Source organism: Zalophus californianus, chromosome 1 (assembly GCF_009762305.2).
Source record: "Zalophus californianus isolate mZalCal1 chromosome 1, mZalCal1.pri.v2, whole genome shotgun sequence".
Taxonomy (NCBI): domain Eukaryota; kingdom Metazoa; phylum Chordata; class Mammalia; order Carnivora; family Otariidae; genus Zalophus; species Zalophus californianus.
In genome coordinates, this window is record NC_045595.1 from 14,772,126 (window position 1) to 14,791,648 (window position 19,523).

Consider the following 19,523-nt stretch of genomic DNA (forward strand, 5'->3'; position numbering starts at 1 on the left):
CATTCCCACAGGAAAATCCATCTACTGGGGAGGCAGGCCCCTCTAACTCTGAGAACGCAGGCCCGGTGACATGGCGAATGTGGCAGGAACACAGGCTGTGGGTGCTGTGTTGGATTCTGGGAGCAAAGGAGTTCAGGCAAGCCTTCACAGAGGAGGAAGACCAGGTTCCCTGGCCCAGCAAAGGACACCTCAACCAAGGCAATAGTATGGGAACAGGAGTGGGGTTTCTGAGTGCCTGGGGGGCCATGGAGGTGACAGACAGGTTGGGAGAGGCCTGATTGAGGAAGGGGCACCTGTGCATGCAGGCGGGGGCTGGGCGGTGTGAGGAGGTGGCATGGAGGTGAGGGAGACCAGGACAGCGGGACGACCAGCAGGAGGCCCAGGGAGACACTAAGGAAGGTGAGGGGCAAGAACAGGAGGTGACCTGACTCTCCCAAGGGAACCCGAGTCCCACATGTCCTTCAGAATCTGGCCCTGAGAAGCTCCCTGGCATCCTCCATTGCGGCTTGCTCCCCTCACCCACTCAGCTCCAACATAGCTTCTCTCTGGCCTGGAGCACCAAGCCATTCCTGCTTCTGAGACTCTTTCCCAACAAGGAAGGGAAGATGTGCCATCAGGCAGGTAGAGGCCCACTTCTACTCAAGGCCCTGAAGCTGCAGGTCTGTCTCTATTATTGTTGTGTGAGACTATCCTGCTCGCTAAAGACCATCACTGTCTGGTTTGCTGTCACCACCCAGCTCCCTGGAACATGCTTGGCCTCACAGAATCATGTTCCAGAAATAGGCACTTCTGCTAAGAAACCTCTCCCAAAAGGCCACCAGGCCATTTTATGACTACCAAGCTCTCAAGGAAGACAGAGCCCCTTTCTTCAACACACTGCTGCAGAGAAGAGACCCCGGAAAAGCCAAACTCACCATAAAGAGGCCTCAAGACAGGAGCTCATAAGGAAATCACGACACAGCCTCATTCATGCAGAGATGCATGACTAATTGTCTAACTAAATGACCAGCAACCCGAAGCCAACAGCATCTACGTACATGTATGTGCATAAATATATGAATCGTCGCCCAGAGGATTTATATCTGCATACAGATGTTTTCAAACAGTGTCAGTGTAAATCATCAGTGGAAATGAAAATCAGTGTAAATCATCACAGTAACCTAAAGGAGAAAAACCTCCGCTTCTGATCCCAGAGTCCTGGGATCGATCCGCAAGTTGTGCTCCCTGCTCAGCGGAGAGCCTACTTCTCCCTCTCCCTGCCGCTCTGCCTACTTGTGCTCTCTATTTCTCTGTCAAATAAATAAATAAAATATTTAAAACAAAACAACAACAACAAAAACAATAGCCACTAACGATAAAAACCCTTAGCAAACCGGGGTGCCTGGCTGGCTCAGTGAGTGGAACATGCAACTTTTGATCTCAGCATTGTAAATTCCAGCCCCATGTTGGATGGAGAGATTACTTAAAAATAAAATCTTAAAAACAAAACAACAACCCTTAGCAGACCATGAATAGAAAGAATCCTCCTTAAGCTGATAACAAGCATCTCCCCAGACTGCCTGGCACACTCAGACATACTGGGGACCCTTTAGAAGCGCTGCGGCAAGTCAGACATGGACAGGGAGGCCTCTCCTCAGCCCTGTCCTCAAGTGCTGGTGGAGAGGATGCGAGAGGAGCCTGGGAGGGACAGACGGGCAAGGTAAGGACAGGAAATGTGACCAACTCAAAGGGTGAAGGTTGTCCCTGCAGACCAGAAACAAAAGCACAAGATCATTTTAGTCAATGGCCAAACCCTAAGAAAAAACCTGAACAGGGTAACAGACTCTGCAAGAAAGGGGTGCTTTCCAAGAATCTGGGTCCATACTAAGGCCTTAAAGCTCCTGGCTCACTCTTTTTTGGAGGTGCACCTGCAACTAAAACCCTTCAGGTTCTTGAGCTTTTTAAAAAGATGTGTATTATTTTAAAGCAATCTCCACACCAATGTGGTGGGGCTCAAACCTATAACTCCAAGATCAAGATCATGAATTTGCAATTGCAACAGACCCAACTGGCTGACAAGGAAAGGGAAATGAAGGTAAAAAGCCCGCTGGATTACTCAAGCCTGACAGGTCCTCGCCAGGCCAATGAACAGTGGTCAGGAAATAACAAGACGTTCCCTTATGTTATCTATTATTTACATTTACGTCTCTGAAAGGCAGCCAGCTGTGCTCCTGCAGCAGAGACAGTTCCTTGGCCCACGAGCAAGGCTGGCCAAGGCAGGTCTCCGGGACTTTTCGTTTCTCAGGAGACAGTAAGCACAGAACCGACCAAACCAAGGTATAGATGTGCGCTTACGACCAGCACAGGGACAGTGACCGCGTGGAGAAGACAAAGCAGGTCCCTGGGTCAACTGCCCAAGATGCCAGGTGGCTTTTCAGGGCACTTCCTCTGCACACTGGGTCTAAGCTGCCTGTCCATCCACAATCCAAGAGCCAATGTTTTTCCAGAAGTTGGCCCTCAAGTTCATTTGGAGGCAAAGCCTGACCCAACCAGTGTGTAAGAATGTTCCTGCTCTGGTGCTAAATGTCACCTTTGGAATGCAGGCTCTGCCTCAGGAATCATCAACACAACATGCCTAAAATCCAAACAATTCTGAATTCTGTAATGCATTTAGCCCCAAGGGTTTCAGGAAAGGAACCGGGCCAGTATTTGGTCCTCCCAGCTAAATCCCAAACTCTTCAAACATGCTTTATTTTGTTCTTTTAGGACAGCTCCTCTAGACGCCAAGAAGAGGGAAGGACGCAGGAGGGAGGGTACACTCCTGGGGGGGGGGGCGGTCCTTGGCCTTCAGAGAGCTCTGCGGGCAGGGATGCCCAGACATCCCTGGTGTGGAAGATACTCCAGTGTCCCTCCCACAGGCCAGAGGAGATACTGGAAGGCAGTGAAGTGAGGCAGTGCTTCCAGGTATGTCTGCCAACACAGGGTTTATACACAGGATGGCTTTCTTCTCAGGATGACGTGAACAATAGCCTTGTGTTCTAAGTCAGGCTGCGGACACAATCTTCCTGAACCCCATAAGGTGAACAGGATGAAAAGGATTTCAATTAATAGGTATCAGTCACCAGAAACAGTTCTTCATTCAACAAAAACCCAAGGTACATGGCACTGTGTGCCGGGTACCAGGACAGTCATAGAACACAGTACACCTGGACCCTGAGCTCACTGGAGGAGACAGATGGCAAAGGCCCAGAGCCATCATGGATGCAGTGAGAGCAGTGGGGACACAGATGGCACTTGGGGCTGGTGGGTGCGGGCTGGGAGGCACAGGGAGGGTTCCCTTTCCGAGCCAGGACAGGGTGTGGAAGGGCAGCACGCAGCCTGGCTGTGGGTTACTGGGGTGTGACCTGCTCTCTCCAGAGGTTCACTCTGCTTATCTCTAAAACAAGAGGAAAAGTCAGAGGCTGCCAGCACGGTGGTACAATAATGCCAGGAAGCTCGGAGCTACTGGACTGCAACCTGTGCTCCAACAATGCGCACTGGGCTTTCAACGCTCTGCACGGGTTTGGTCTTTACCCTAAAGGCCTGTTGCAGATTTTAGCCAGAGGGGAATGTGAAGAATATGTGGGTTAACTCAAGAAGCAGACATGCTTTGTCCCTGCGTGAGGAGTCCCAGGAGGCCTATCTCTCAGGATCACCAATAAGGTGGTGACCCACTGGTGCCAGTGTGCAGGATCAGGGCCCTGAGTAGTTTTCTTTGGGCTAATACTGGGTTATTCCCGTCACAAGACTGGGAGAAGCTGAAGCATAACTGAGATCTTGTTTACTCTCCTGCCACTCATATGTTGGACACTCAGCGCTCCCACAGCTGCACTTCCTACTGATGAGAAAAGACACTTGACCACAGTGAACTTGACAACTCAGCCAGCCCACGTGGAGCCCAGCTCATGGCAATTGCAGATGGCCTGCAATTTTCAAGGCTGAGTAGTGCTGGCCCATTCCTGTGGTACCACGCCCCAAAACACATTATGCAGTCCAACGTTTGAGCCAGATGGTAGAAAGGAAGCATGAGGGAGAGGAAGAGAGAGAGAGAATCTTAAAAAAAAGAGAATCTTAAACAGGCTCCACGCCCAGCGCAGAGCCCAACGCCGGGCTCCATCTCACAACAGGGAGACCATGACCTGAGCCGAAATCAAGAGTAGGACGCTTAACCAACTGAGCCACCCAGGTGCCCCTTAAAAATTGTTTTTAGTACTGCTAAATTCCATATTTGCAGAGCTAGGTTGTCGTCATTTAAAAAACCTCAGCGTCCCACACATCCAAGGAGCTATGATGACAGAGCCAACAGCTGGGGGCGGCGGGGAGCCCCAGAAGGGCTGTTTATACCCAGGGCCAGGCGGGGGCTGGGCAGGGGGACTGCACACCCTAGCAAGACCCTGGCTGATTTTTTTATGAGGGTGACCAACGTCACACAATTCAATAGTACTAAGGAGCATGTGATTACAGCCAACGTCTCCAGGGGATGGACATATGCTGCCATGGGCAGTTTCTTCCCGCCCACAGGACTCCGGGGTTTGTTGTTCACTCAGTTGTAGGAGTGCTGTTTATCCAATTCATATACAACACAGAAGGGAGTGCTGTGAGGGCCTGAGGGTAAACTTGTTGAAACCTGCAAAATGCCCAACCTTTGCACTTCAATTTACTAGAAGCCATAATATCTGCTCCCCATAATTTAAATACAAAACGGACAAGACAGGCCATTAGACATTCAAACACCTTTGGGAGGCACCTGAGTGGGAGCTCAGCATGGGATGTCACAGCCCTGAGGGGGCATCTATGGAGGAGGGCGAGTTGGCTCTGGGCAAGAGGGCATCACATGGGAGCTGTGCCAGCAGTGACCTGGTGGGGGATGGGAGTGGGGGCTGAGGGTTGAAAGGGGTTCACATTAGGGAGGAGGATTGGGTATACGTGGGGTGCAAGTAAAACTGAACAGATAAGTAAAAGTACTGAGGATAAAGCGGAAATCTAATTGTGAGGAAACATCAGATAAATCCAAATGGAGGGGTCTGCCTGTGATCTTCCAGATGGTCAAGGTCATGAAAGTCAAGGAAAAATGGGGGCTTGTCACAGAGGGGAAAAGACCAAAGGGACATAACTACATGTAACACAAGATCCTGGCCTGCATCCTTTTCCATAGATTATTGGGAAAACTGATAAAGCTTGAATAAGGTCAGGATTCCATGGTAGTGGCATATTAATGTCACTTCCTGACTATAAGGGTTGTCCTGGGGGGACAGAGGAAACTCTCTTGTTCACTGGAAACACACACTCCAGTGTGCAGGGGTCATGGGCATCATGGCAGCAACCTATTCCCTGACAGTGCAGGAAGAAAATGTATTTGCACTGTTCTTGGAACACTTCTGTAAATCTGTTGATTATTTCAAAATAAAAAGTCAAACATGCACAAGGAACCTATGAGAACAAATGTAGAACGAAAGCTTCTTGGTTACAAAGTGCACTCGAAGGTAAAAGGATCAGGAATGAAATATAGCCCAGTCTGGCTTTTATGAGAAAGGAAAGTGTTGGTAAAGACAATAGATAAAATGTTGGCAGCTAGCTGGGTTGGGAGCAATACCATGAAGATCGCCATGAAGTATTTCTTTGAACTAATATGGTTCCCCACAAACGTCAGTCCCACAAAATGAGCAGTTCTCACCAAAGTGTGAAGGTCACAGATGATGAAGAAAGACTGAGGAACCGTCACAGATCAGAGGAGACTAAGGAGATAGAATGACTAAATGCAATGTGGGAGGCTGGACCAGAAAAAGGGCATTAGGGCAAAGACTGGGGAAATCCGAATAAAGCCCGTTGTTCAGTTCAAGAGCACTGTACCAAGGTTAATGTCCTGGTTTTGATCATTGCACTATGGTTCTGAAGGTGCTGACCCGAGAGGAAGCTGGGAGAAGGGTACAGGAGAATGGGCTGTACTATTTTTTAACTTTTCTGCAAATCTAAAATTAACTCAAAATAAAGTTTTGTGGTTTTTGTTTTGTTTTGTTTTTTGTTTTTTTAACAAAAGGATTTGCAGTGGCAGAAGCCTCCATGGGGATTACTCTCAATGCTTAAAACAAATAAAACAAAATTGTTATTATTCTACTTTTCTAATTCTATCATCTTTTCCTTTTCCAAAACAACTGAATGCCACAGTGCCTCTTAGGTCTTGCTTAAGAACAATGCAGCTGCTTGTTACTCACTGGCAACAGTATTACTCCAGATACAAACTGCAAAATACAAGGATGTTATACACCAGAGAACAGGCCCTGACAAGGCAGAAAGGAAGCATGTGAACCATCCACTGAGGGAGATGGGACAGGCGTGACCGTCCACGACACACATCAGGCTGAGCCAGGACCAGAGGGGCATGGTTGTCATGGTCCTGGACCCACAAAAAATGTCTTCTCAATGGCCTACCTGTCTTTTCCTTGATCTCACAGAGCACACTGAAGAGAGCTGGCTTCATCCGATGGCAATTCAGAGCATGCTTTCTGAAAGAGAAAGCACCAGAAGAGTGTGTTGAGAAAGAGAAGTTATCCTGTCAGTTCTGTTGAAGGTGGTCCTTACGAAGTTATAGTACAAAAGCATTTCATCCGAATTCCATCTTGCAAAATTCAAGTGGAGCAATATACAAATACTCAAACCGCTTCCCTTTACGTGTAGACTTTTATTTTTTTAAAAATATTTATTTATTTATTTGAGAGAGTGAGAACGAGAGAGAGAAAGTACATGGGGGGGGAGGGTCAGAGGGAGAAGCAGGCTCCTCGCTGAGCAGGGAGCCTGATGCAGGACTCGATCCTGGGACTCCAGGATCATGACCTGAGCCGAAGGCAGTCGCTTAACCAACTGAGCCACCCAGGCGCCCTACATGTAGACTTTTAAACAGTGCAAATTTAAATAATGCGAATAACTCATCAAGAGCTATGAATTTTCAAGGTCCAGTGATTTAAAAGCTGTGTTCGCACTATTGCCCCACAGCATCACTTCGATGCATAGCAGAAACCCCAGCTGTCCTACCCTAGGGTCACTGAACAGCCACCATGTGCCATATACCATTCTAGGGTCACAGACACAGATGAGATTCCCACCCATGTGGCAGTTAAGATGGAGGGAGTGAGAGACACCAAACACACACACAAACAAGACAACTATGAGCAGTGGCAGGTGCTTTGTGGCAACCAACAAGAGTGATGGCTCGAAGGTTTATTGGAGTTTGCATGTCTCTGACGTGACATCAAAGCCGAGATTGGAATGACAAGGAGAAGTCAGGCAGGAAAAGAGAGGCTGACGAGAGTAATAATTTAGGTAGAGGAAACGGCCAGTGCAAAGGCCGAGTGAGAACACACTTGGTTTTTTAAGAGCCCAGGATGCTATAGATTAAGGGGTGAGGGAAAGAGCCATGAGGTGAAGTTAGACAAGGGGGACCACCTCGAAGAGCCTTGTCAGTGAGGGAAATGACTCTGGCTTTTGTTTGCCTGTGATGGGAACTGTGATTGGCAGAAGGATAGCCCCCCAAGATGTCTACGTGCTGATCCTCAGAGTAAGTTACAAGGGAAAAAGACCTCTGTGGGTGTGATTAAGGTTAAGGACCCTGAGATGGGGAGATGAGCCTGTATTACCCAGATGGGCCCTATCTAATCACACAAGTACTTAAAAGTGGACAACTTCTTCCAGCTATAGTCAGAGAGAGAGAGAGACGGTGACCTAGAGTCAGAGACACTATGCTGTTGGCTCCAAAGATGGAGGAAGAAAGTACAAGCCAAGGAATGCAGGTGGCTTCAACAGGCTGGAAAAGGCAAGGAAATGGGCTCTTCCCCTATTGCCTTCAGAAGGAAGGCAGTTCTTAGAACACCTTGATTTTAGCCCAGGGAGATCCATGTTGGACTTGTACCCTACAGAAATGGAAGACAATAAATAAATTTGTGTTTTAAGCAGCTAAGTTAGTGGCGATTTGTTACAGTGGCAACAGAAAACCATTACAGGGAGCAACGGGGATTTTACAGAGTAGTTATCACATGATATGAATTGCATTTCTTATTAGTGTTGATTTTTTTGATATGTAATTCACATACCATAAAATTCACCCTTAAAAGTATACATAAAATTCAGTGGCTATTAGTAAATTCATGATGTACAGCCGTTACCACCATCTATTTCTACAACACTCTCCTCACCCCCAGAAGAAACCCTGTTCCCGTCAGCAGTCATTCCCCCTTTCCCCCTCTTCCTCCCACCGAGCAACCACTAATCCTTCCGTCTCTATAGTTTGTCTCTCCTGGACATTTCATACAAATGGAACCACACAGTATGGGTCCTTTTGTGGCTTGCACCTATCCCATAGCATGTTTTCACAGTTCTTCCAAGTTCTTGTATACCAGCGCTTCATCCCTTTTTAGGGCCAAACAATATTCCACTGTATGGATATGATTTGTTCATCCATTTATCAATTGATGGACATTTGGGTTATTTCCACTTGGGGCTATTATGAATAATGCTACTATGAACATTTATGTGGAAGTGTTTGTGTGAGCACGTGTCTAGGGAGAGTTGCGGGGTCATATAGTAACTCTGTGTTTAACTTTCTGAGGAAATGCCAAACTTTTATAAAATGGCTGTACCATTTTCCATTCCCATCAGCAACTTATGAGGGTTCCAATTTCTCCACATCCTCACCAACACTTGCTATTGTCTTTTTTATTATAGCCACACCAGTGGATGTGAGGTAGTAGCTCACTGTGGTTTTGATTTGCTTTTCTCTAAAAACTAATGACACTAAACATCTTTTCATGTGTTTATCAGCCATTCTTCTTTGGGAAATGTCTATTTAAATCCTTGGCTCTTGGGTGCCTGGGTGGCTCAGTCGGTTAGGCGTCTGCCTTCGGCTCGGGTCATGATTCCAGGGTCCTCAGCAGGGAGCCTGCTTCTCCCTCAGCCTGCCTCACCCCCTGCTTGTGTACTCTCTCTCTGACAATAATTTATTTAAAAAATTAAATTCTTTCTTTAATGGGGTTGTCTTTTTACTGTTGAGTTGTAAGAGTTCCTTACATATTCTGAGTACTAGACTCTAATCAAATACCTATTATTTGAGTTGTCGAGTTGTCTTTTTACTTTCTTGATAGTGTCCTTTGAAAAACAGAGTTGTTTTTTTTTAAAGATTTTATTTATTTGAGAGAGAGAGAGACACAGAGAGAGAAGGAACACAAGCAGGGGGAGTGGGAGAGGGAGAAGCAGGCTTCCCGCGGAGCAGGGAGCCCGATGCGGGGCTCGATCCTCATGACCTGAGCAGAAGGCAGATGCTTAACGACTGAGCCACCCAGGTGCCCCCAGAATTTTTCATTTTAAAGAAATCCAATTTATCTATTCTTTCTTTTGTTGCTTGTGCTTTAGGCATCATATCTAAGAAACTGTTTAATTCAATGTTACAAAGATTTATGCCTGTGTTTTCTTCTAAGAGTGTTACAGGGTTAGCTCTTACTCTTGGGTATTTGATCCATTTGAGTTAACTTTTGTATATGGTGTTAGGTAAGGGTTCAAATTCATTCTTTTGCATGTGCATATCCAGTTTTTCCAGGCCATTCCTTGAGGAGACTCTTCCTTCCTCCACTGATTGGTCTTGGCACCCTTGTAGAAAATCAACTGGCCCTATATGTATGGGTTTATTCCTGCAACTCAACTCTATCCGTTGATCTACTTGCCTATCTTTAAGTGAATTGCATTTTTTTAAATATTTTATTTATTTATTTGACAGAGAGAGACACAGCAAGAGAGGGAACACAAGCAGGGGGAGTGGGAGAGGGAGAGGGAGAAGCAGGCTACCCACCAAGCAGGGAGCCCGATGCGGGGCTCGATCCCAGAGCCCTGGGATCACGACCCAACTCCCAACAACTGAGTCACCCAGGTGGCCCGTGAATTGCATTTTTAAAAGATCACTGTGGCTGCTCTGAGACCAAAATGGAAGGCAAGGGATGGAACCAGGAACACAGTCTAGAGGCTACTACAGCTGTAATAGTCCAGAAATGCTGCTGGCCTAGTTTAGAGTTATGGTAATAGACATAAAAAGTAGATAGATCTTGGGCCGCCTGGCTGGCTCAGTCAGTGGAGCGTTTGACTTGATCTTGACATCCTAAATTTGAGCCCCACATTGGGCAGGAAGCCTACTTTAAAAAAAAGAAAGAAAAAAGTAGATAAATCTTTGACTTCACTGATGGAATCAACACGACCTTCTAAAAAAGTGGTGTGGGATTTTGGGGAAAGAGGAGATTCAAGGATAACTACTAGTTTTGGGCCTGAGCAACTAGATTAAAGGAGATACCATTAACTACTATACGGGAGACTGGAAGGCAGCCGGTTTAGGGAAGAAGGGTCTGGAAAGCAGAGCTGTGCTTTGATCAGGTTACACGTGAGATACCTATGAGCTATCCAAGAGAGGTATCAAGTAGGTATCAAGCCGGGCACATGGACATGGGACTCAAGGTTGGAGATAAGCAATATAAAGATGGGAAGTCCTGGGCATAAAGATGGGAAGTTCTGGGCATAGAGATGGCACTTTAAGCCACAAGACTTGAGGAAATCACCATAAGAGAGTGTAGAGAGGGGTCCATGTCCCAGGCCCAGGCCCATGGACTTATAGAAGTCAAAAAGAGAAGAGCCTACAGAAGAGACTGGGACTGAACTGCCATTGAGGAGGAACCAAGAAAAACAGTTTCAAGGAGAGAAGAGCAATCTGTGAAAAATGCTTCTTAGAGGGAAAGCAAGAAAAGAACCCAGGAGAGACCTTGGACTTAGCAACATGAAGGTCACTGGTGACTCAGCAGAGGGAAGAGAAGGTTGGGAAAGAATGGATGGAGGAGGGGAAGTGGAAGCAGCAACCACAAACTCTTTGATATTTGATCATAAAGGAGAGTAAAGAAATGCAGGAGGTACTAATAGAAAAGGTGTGTATTAAGCAGGTTTTTTATTATCTGTTTTTTATTTATTTACCATGCTGCCCTCATGTTCACAAGAATTATTACTTCATCTCTGCTAGTCAGCTGGAGCGTTATGGACCTTCTTTCCTGCCTCACATTCATGTTATGTCTTCCTTCCTTCCTTCTTTCCTTCTTTCATCCTTCCTTCCCCCCATCTTCCCTTTCTTTTCTTTAAGTATGCTCCATGCCCAGCAGCGTGGAGCCCAACGCAGGGCTTGAACTCCTAACCCTGAGATCAAGACCTGAGCTGAGATCAAGAGTCGGGCACTTAACCGACTAAGTCACCCAGGCAAGTGCAAGACTCTGATGGGTGGTCTGTCCCACCCCGGATTCCTTACTCCCTCTCCTGTTCCCTTTAAAGCATTTACTATGGCTTGCCTGGGCATGAGGAAGGCCTCAACTTACTGTTTTCAGAAACTGCAGGCCCACACTGTACTTGGCACACTAGCTGAGCAAAGACCTGCTGAACTGAACTGAAGAAAAGGTAGAAGCTATATATGTCAAACTGGCAGAGAACAGAAACAGAAAGTTTGAAGGCAGAGCTCTGACGTTTCCAGACTTAAACTGGAGCAAATAGAGAAGTCAAAAATTGGGGTGAGAACTGCTGGATTCCACCATCAAAGAAGGTAGCAGAAGCCAAGGGAACACAGAGCTCCGCTGGGAGCCCCTCTTCTTGGTCTCTCTTCTAGGGCCGATGACATAGTGGGTACCCATCCACTCTTGGAATGAGGAGAATTGTTCAGGGGTTTAATAGTACTACATGAGAAGAGAGAAATAAGATCAAAAAAGATAATGGCCAAAGGACACTAGATTTGGGCAGGAGGAAGTCATGCATAAAAGAGAAAAACTGCGTTAGAGTGAAAAAGAACAAGAGCCCTTAAACCACTGGGGGGCTCAATCTGAAAGGCTATAAATGAGCGTCTCAAGACATTTCTGAAGAAAAGATGATAGACAGGAGCTAATGAATATTCTGATCCAGGGTCAATACCTTAGAAAGGTTTGAATACTTTGAGAAGTACTTATACAAGGAACAGAACAAACTTTATGCTCACTCCTTGTTTGGCAAGGAATTCAAGGCCATGCTCCATTGGATAGCAGCTAAGGCATGCAGTCACCCCATCTGAGTCCCCCTTCGAAGGCTGTGCCCTCCACTCATGCCTGATGGAGCCACGTTGCATGCCTTCATGCTCCCTGCATTCCCTGCATACATGCTTGCCCCAGCTTAGAATGCGGTACCTTCTTTTTCTGCCTGGGTAAAGCTTTGCATCCAGATATGGTCATCTCTTTGGGGTATGCTTGTGCCCCCCTGCCTGACTTCAGCTAGATTCTAGGGTTTTATCATCCACACTCATCTTACTGCTAGGTGGCCTCCCTCGCTCTAATTCCTTATCTGGCTCATTCCTTGTCACACTTTCTCTGGTCCCCATGCCCAGCACCATACTCTCCAATGTCTGCCATTCCTGAAACCGTGAGCTTTTGGGAATCATTGTTGTATCCCCGGGCCTGGCACAAAATGAAGTTTTATTGAGTAAATGAGAGTAAATCCATGAGAATGAAATTTAAAAAACATCTTCTTTAGCTTTAGCCCAACTGTCCAATCTTCAATAGCACCTGTGATCACCTTCCAGCTCCTGTGAGCAGGAAGTGATGTCATATTCTAGTGAACCCGTGGGAGCTCTGGGAAAGTCAGGGAGGGTGGCAGGTCAGCACCAGTGTTCCAGAGAACACAGCCAAATCTCTATCCAAACACCTCCTAGTTGTCTGACTTCAGGCAAGTTCTTACTCAGGTCCAGTTCTTTATCTAGAAACTCTGTGAAAGGGGCACCTGGGTGGCTTAGTCACTGAGCGTCTGCCTTTGGCTCAGGTCATGATCCCAGGGTCCTGGGATCGAGCCCCACATCGGGCTCCCTGCTCCGCGGGAAGCATGCTTCTCCCTCTCCCACTCCCCCTGCTTGTGTTCCCTCTCTCGCTGTGTCTCCCTCTGTCAAATAAATAAATAAAAATCTTGAAAAAAAAACGAAACAAAACTCTGTGAAGAACCCCCATTTTCTAGGTTATTGGGAAGTTTAAATGAAGGAAATCATTGTTTTCATCATCAACCACTGTGTTCTGACAGAGGCACTCAGTAACTAAAATGAATGAGGGGTACTTGCTTATTTGTGAAACTTTTCTAAAATACTCTGCATGTTGCTTTACTTAATAAAACCACTTCAAAAGGGATTTTGCTGTGGCTTTAGGAAATTTAAAACCAACAAAATTCAACTCTTAGGAAAAGTACTCCAAAGACAGCAAGACTTTCCTTTGGCACTGGACCAAGCCAAGCTAAGCCAACCCTAAGAGCAAAGTCAAAACCTACAAGCAGGTTAAGAAGAGACTGCTGGCATTAAGTTGACTGGGATCTAATGAACTTCCTTAAGGATGATGAAAAGAAAAATTTCAACTCTGAAATTCTACTTCCCAGGTTTGGACTAGTAGACACTATCTTGCTAACACTATCTAGCTATGGGAAATTCCAAACCATAAATTCCTTCTCTGAGTCCCCACATACTTTGAATAGGCATGCTGAAAGCCGAATGCTCACTGACAGAACTGAAATACTAAATATGGGGATATAGACCTTTAGAAAAGGAGCATACCATTCAGTTGACAGTTTACGCCTTGCCACTTGGGTAAGTTCTAAGGTCAAAATTAAATCATCTCCTTTTATTTATTATTTATTTTTTAAAAAAGATTTTATTTATTTATTTGACACAGAGAGAGTGAGAGAGCACAAGCAGGGGGAGCAGCAGAGGGAGAGGGAGAAGCAAGCTCCCTGCTGAGCAGGGAGCCCGATGTGGGGCTCGATCCCAGGACTCCGGGATCATGACCTGAGCCGAAGGCAAATGCTTAACCGAAGGCAAATGCTTAACCGACTGAGCCACTCAGGCACCCCTAAATTATCTCCTTTTAACAATCAGAATTTAGTCTATATTACAGATAATGCCAATCTGTAGAAATACTGGAGGAATTAAGAAAGTCATGAAAATTTCTACTAGTAGAAAATACCTAACATATGGCATATGTAAAAATCAAATTAAAAAAGAAATTCAGAGAAATCTTTTCTTCCTAAGAAAAGCTATGAAGGCCCTTAATTGTAGTACCTGTTATGTTGTCTAAAAGCCAACTTCTGAATATAATCTTTTTAGTTTCTTTTCTTTTTTTAAGATTTTTAAAATTTATTTATTTGACAGAGAAAGAGAGAGAGCACAAGCAGGGGAAGCAGCAGAGGGAGAGGGAGAAGCAGGCTCCCCGCTAAGCAGGGAGCCCAATGTGGGGCTCGATCCCAGGACCCTGGGATCATGACCTGAGCCGAAGGCAGACACTTCAACTGACGGAGCCACCCAGGCACCCAGAATTTTTTTAGTTTCAAGTACACCACCTCATATACCACATTACTTGCTCTTAAAAAGATATGATAGTGGCCATTCTCCATCATCCCTTTATTCACTATATATAAAGGGTTTTTTTGCCCTAAAACCTATTCCCATTCCCTAGCGGTCATTTTTTATTGCACTCAAGTTCTACAAACGCAAAGTTGGGCTGTGGTTTCATAGGCGCTATAAAGGAAATACAGAAACAACCCTGGAACTTCCACAGCCTGATTTCCTTGGATTGAAAATGTAAACAGACCCTGAAACAACAGGGTCTGATGGCCCCAAAGCAAGATTTTCATTAAGAGGAAAAAAATAAACTATTTTCTGAATTTTATTTGGTCATTTCTAATTTTCTTTCTATATTAAGTAGGCAAAACAATGCTAATATGTGACCCTTGTAATTAATTTAAAATCCATTATGCCTACAAACATAACTTAGGCTCCAAAATAACTTTCACTTGTCAGATTAACCAACTACTAGGTAAACTAATTCATGAAAATTGAAATAAATGGGATGCTATTATCTCCACTTTTGAGAGCCTGACCTCTCCAAGTGTGGTTTGGGATCAGCAGCATTGGCACCCTTGGGAGCCTGTTAGAAACATAGATTATTGGGCCTCCTTGGGACCTGCTACATCAGTACTTGCATTGCAATAAGATTCCCACAGAAATTTGCTGTATGTCTAGCCAGAGAACTGCTCGAAAGCACCACAGTCGGTATTTTCTGTAATTATGGAAATGTTCTCTATGTGTGCTAATATGGTAGCCACTAGTCACATGTGGCTACTGAGCATTTGAAATGTAGCTAGTGCAACTGAGTAACTGAATATTTAATTTTAATTCATGTTAATTAAAAAGACATATAGTGAATGGTACCCCACTGACCGGTACGGCTCTCTAGCGAATCCATGTGCACTTGTGAGCAAAGGGTCAAGAAGTGACCACTACAGCCAAATCTGCTAATCCAGCAACACACAGCACAACTCAACTGTCGTTCCAACATGCAGAACGACTTGAAGAAAGACCAGTCCTCTTCAGCTGCTTTCCCAGAACATCAGGTATGGAGCATGGATCTCCAGATGATACTGTGACCATTCTGCTTCCTTTCTCAATCAGGTTTCCAAAATTTACCCCTCAGCTCTAGAGTTTCCATACTGATTTCTTTGAAATCTTACTACTGGACAAAAAAAATGAGTCTACCAGCCTTTGATGAGAGAGCTTCCAGGCTGTGGGGCACCTGAGGCCTGAGGCTCCTCAAGGGTAAAGTATATGAACACACTGTTGGCAGTGGGGAGTGGTGGAAGGCCCAGAGCTTGCAACAGATTTTTATGACCCAAACGCTGGTTAAGAACCCTGGGAGGAAGGAAGAACTCTGGAGCCTGACAGTCTTGACAGAGGGCCCTCAACCCTGTCTAATAACCCTCATAAACCCCTCATAAAGGTAGTCAAAGAAGCAAATGAAATAAACTATGTAGAAACTGTAAAATGTTGTAAAATTTATTATTATAAAAAAACAAGACTGCATGATAGAGCAAAATATTCAGACAATCCTTGGCAAATGAGATAAAATTTTCTGCCTTACTCGTCTCACACAAGAAATGAATAAGCGCATCATCAGTGAACGGTTCCAAATCAGAAAACACAGAATAGAATGTACCTTCTCCAGGAAGAGCTTAGGGTATAGCTGAAGTTCAGAAGATCATTCAAAAAGACTGGTTATCTCTCACAAAGTAAGTCTCCAGCTGACCTGGGCTGAATCTAAACTAAGCGGTGTATTCCAAACACCCTTACAGTCCACTATCTGTGTAGCCCAAAGGAAAAACAATACACAGTTCACTATTCCAAGACAATTCAGCTATAATGACAAAATGAATAATGCACAAGCACTTGGAGCTGCCTTCCAAATAATGCAGAAAGGTGTAAGTAAGAATTCTGGTGTAAGGAGAGTAGGTGTGCTTTCCCTCTTTAAACACACTTACGGTGACACAACAATTTGAAAGGTCCTCGCATGTGAGATGAAAAATTCTTTCTTGCTAGACAGTTGAGCTAAACTGACTCCAGGGGCTACAAAGGGTTCAGCAGGCGCACAGAGAGAGAGGGCAGGGTCAGAAAGACTTGCAAAAGCCTCACCCAGTTGGTTGATGAGGACAGACACAATCTGCTTCCCCTCCCAGGTTGATAACCTACCAGGCTGCAGAGTTTACTCTGAGGAAAAGACCCACCCAAGCTATTTGCTCCAGAGTAAAGTGATCCCTGTGAGAACTGAAGACTGTTGTCTGGACTTGGGTGACTTTTAGGGCTTTGAGTTCAGACTCTTGTCTGGACTTGGGTGACTTTTAGGACTATATCCAAAGAAGTGGGGCAGATCTGAAGCTTCTAAGTCTCAAAATAAAAGACCCAGGGGCCTTTCTACCTCAGAAAGAAACCAGGAAACACCTAACAACCATGTTGTCATGCATATATAATGTCCCACTATTCAATTTCCTAGCCTTAAAAGAAAAAAAAAAAAAGCTATCTTCAAGAATAGCAAGAAAGACGTGACTGACTGTACACCATTCTAAAGTCTATCTAGGGGAGGTCTGGATTGCTATAAGAAAAAAAGTGTAGCCTTGGGGCTGTAATGGGGTGACAAATGCTTGAGGAAGGCCACACTCGAGCAGAGCTCACTCCTTAAGCAGCTCCCTATCTAGAACAGAAGGAACTCAGAGAGCTCCACAAACACTCAAAGCACTGCCTCTTGTGGCTCCTGTGTGTGAAGAGCCCACTTTCCCCCCATGGCTCCTCCTAAACCTTCCAGAATCTTTAGTGCCACAAACTTTACTATATGCTAGGTGCCACGCATTGTGCACAGCCCTAGGAATACAAAGGAAAATAGGATAGAGCCCCTGCTCTCAGACTAGTCTAGCAGACAGGGCATCACACAAGGGCACCCTCTCCTGGCCCATCTTTTTTTTTTTTCTGCCAGTGCCAGTTATCACCTCTACTCAGCACACACCTATGACAGCTATTTATAAATTAGTCTCCCACACATTCCCACTTCTCAATGAGCTCTGAGAGGGCAGAGAATCTCTTAGCCATCTTGGTTTCTCTAGCACCTAGCACAGTGCTCCAACAAGTAGAATGAACATAGTAAGGGAGGAGGGGGATAACACTCTTAACTTTTCAGATAGAGGCTATGAAACTGCAGAGAGTGGACAGTCCACTAGAAGCAAAGGAAAGTTTGAAGAACAAATGCATGCTGAATCCACCTTTTCTTTGTCTCCTCCTTCCTGTGACTGCTGCTCACTCGGCTTTGGCATAACCCCGCCTCCCTAAAGGGCTCTAGTGACTGCACAGTCCACACAACCATACCCTGGTCCCATCCCCAGGGATCATCCTTCACCCCCAAACAGGCCTCATTCAACAAGGCCTCATCCTCGAAAAGGACTTCGGTCCTTTCCTATTTTCTAATCATTTGAGCAGACCCCAAACACAATGGATTGCCTTGTGAAGCAGATTCTACCATTCCTGGCTGGATGACAAGTGGTGGGTAGAGGTAGGTAAGACAGGTCGTCTTTTTTTTTTTTTTTTTTAAAGATTAAAAAAAATTATTTATTTGACATAGAGAGAGCACAAGCAGGGGGAACAGCAGGCAGAGAAAGAGGAAGAAGCAGGCTTCCCGCTGAGCAAGGAGCCTGATGCGGGGCTCGATCCCAGGACCCTGGGATCATGACCTGAGCCGAAGGCAGACACTTAACTGACCGAGCCACCCAGGCGCCCCAGGACAGGTTGTCTTAAAACTGCTTTGATTCTTCTCACTGCAATTGAAATAAAATCCAAACTCCTTCCTGAGACTTGTGGGCCCCGTGTGGTCTGGTTCCAACCTCTCTCCAAATTGAACTCAGGACTTGAAGTCTCGGGCTCTGCTTTCGTCCAGCTCTTTCCCACCTCGGGGCCTCTGCAAGTGCGGTGTTCTCCACATCTGACTTCCCATAGCATGCTACTCCTTTTCTTCGAGGTTTTCTCACAATGTGTACTTAGTTTTTGCTACTTACTTTCTCTCCCTCTACCTATGAGCTTGAGAGCGGGGACTATGTCAGCACCCAGCTGGATGCCCCCCACACAGGGAGTGTCTAATAAATATATGCTCAGTTAACAAAAAGGCGGCTCTCCATCCTTCCACCCAGCTCCCCTACTAACTTTTCCTGATGGTTCACACACCAAATCACCCCCATCTCCTCATTCCTGAGTCCCACTGCCCACAACTCACTCTCCATTATCTGCTCTCAAAACTTCCCACCTCAGAAGTCCCACTAATGCATCCGTTTAGCGGTCCATCCCTCACAAATCCTCTCTCTCAGCCCTTACAGCCCCCTGCTCTCCTCTTATCCCTTACATTCCATAAACCCCGAAACCGCCTTTCACCATACACCTCCCCATCCACACACTCCCCTTAAGCCCATTCCTCTCGCCCCAGGATGGGCCCCTAAAACCCATCACCCGCTGCTTAGCCCCATAAGCCTTTCAATCCGTCGCATTTGACCTCATAAATCTCCTCGGCCTCAGAAATCCCCTTCAGTCCTCCCCGAGGCCCCACATCTCCCCTCCCCGCTCCCCGCCCACAGATGCACCCCCCCCTCACCCTGCACCCTCCTCACCCCTCGGGCCCCCTGCCAACTTGGCCCTGGCCCCTGGGCCCGCCCCCTTCTCTGCCGTGACTTGGGGTGGCCCCGCCCCCGTCGAGCCCGCGCAGCACCTGGCCTGCGCCTCTTCCAGGCTCTGGTCGGTGATGGCCATGATCTGCTGCAGGACCTCGCCTGTGTCGGGGCCCGGAGGGGGCCCGGGCGGCGGGCGGCGCGGGGCCGGAGGAGGCGGCGCAGGGCGCTGCGGGCGCGGCGGGGAGTCCATGGGCGGTGGGGCCGGGAGAGCGCTGAGGGGGATCCGCCGGGCCTGGAGCGCTCACAAGGGCGCCGCAGCCAACCACCGCCACTCGCGCGCTGCGCGCGCGCGCCCCAAGCCCCACCCCTCTCCACCGCTTCCAGCCAACCGCCGCCAGCCAGGAGGCCGCGCGCCGCCCACGGGCACGCCCCTAACAGCCCCTTTCAACGGCCCAGGACCCGGTTGGGAGTTGCCG

The 19,523-nt window shown here is 46.6% G+C and overlaps 1 protein-coding gene across 6 annotated transcripts in view; it reads right to left on the reverse strand.

The window, feature by feature from the left end:
• PBX4 (PBX homeobox 4) overlaps positions 1 to 19,523 on the reverse strand; it is a 49,559-nt gene that overhangs the window by 14,519 nt on the left and 15,517 nt on the right. For 4 of the 6 annotated variants that reach the window (XM_027584217.2, XM_027584219.2, XM_027584215.2 and 1 more), the window contains exon 2: positions 6,448 to 6,521. In XM_027584217.2, the coding sequence (XP_027440018.2) occupies positions 6,448 to 6,521 (74 nt within the window). Of the gene's footprint in view, positions 1 to 6,447; positions 6,522 to 19,145; positions 19,386 to 19,523 lie in introns of those variants that run through there. The other 2 variants (XM_027584220.2, XM_027584216.2) reach the window with 2 other exon arrangements.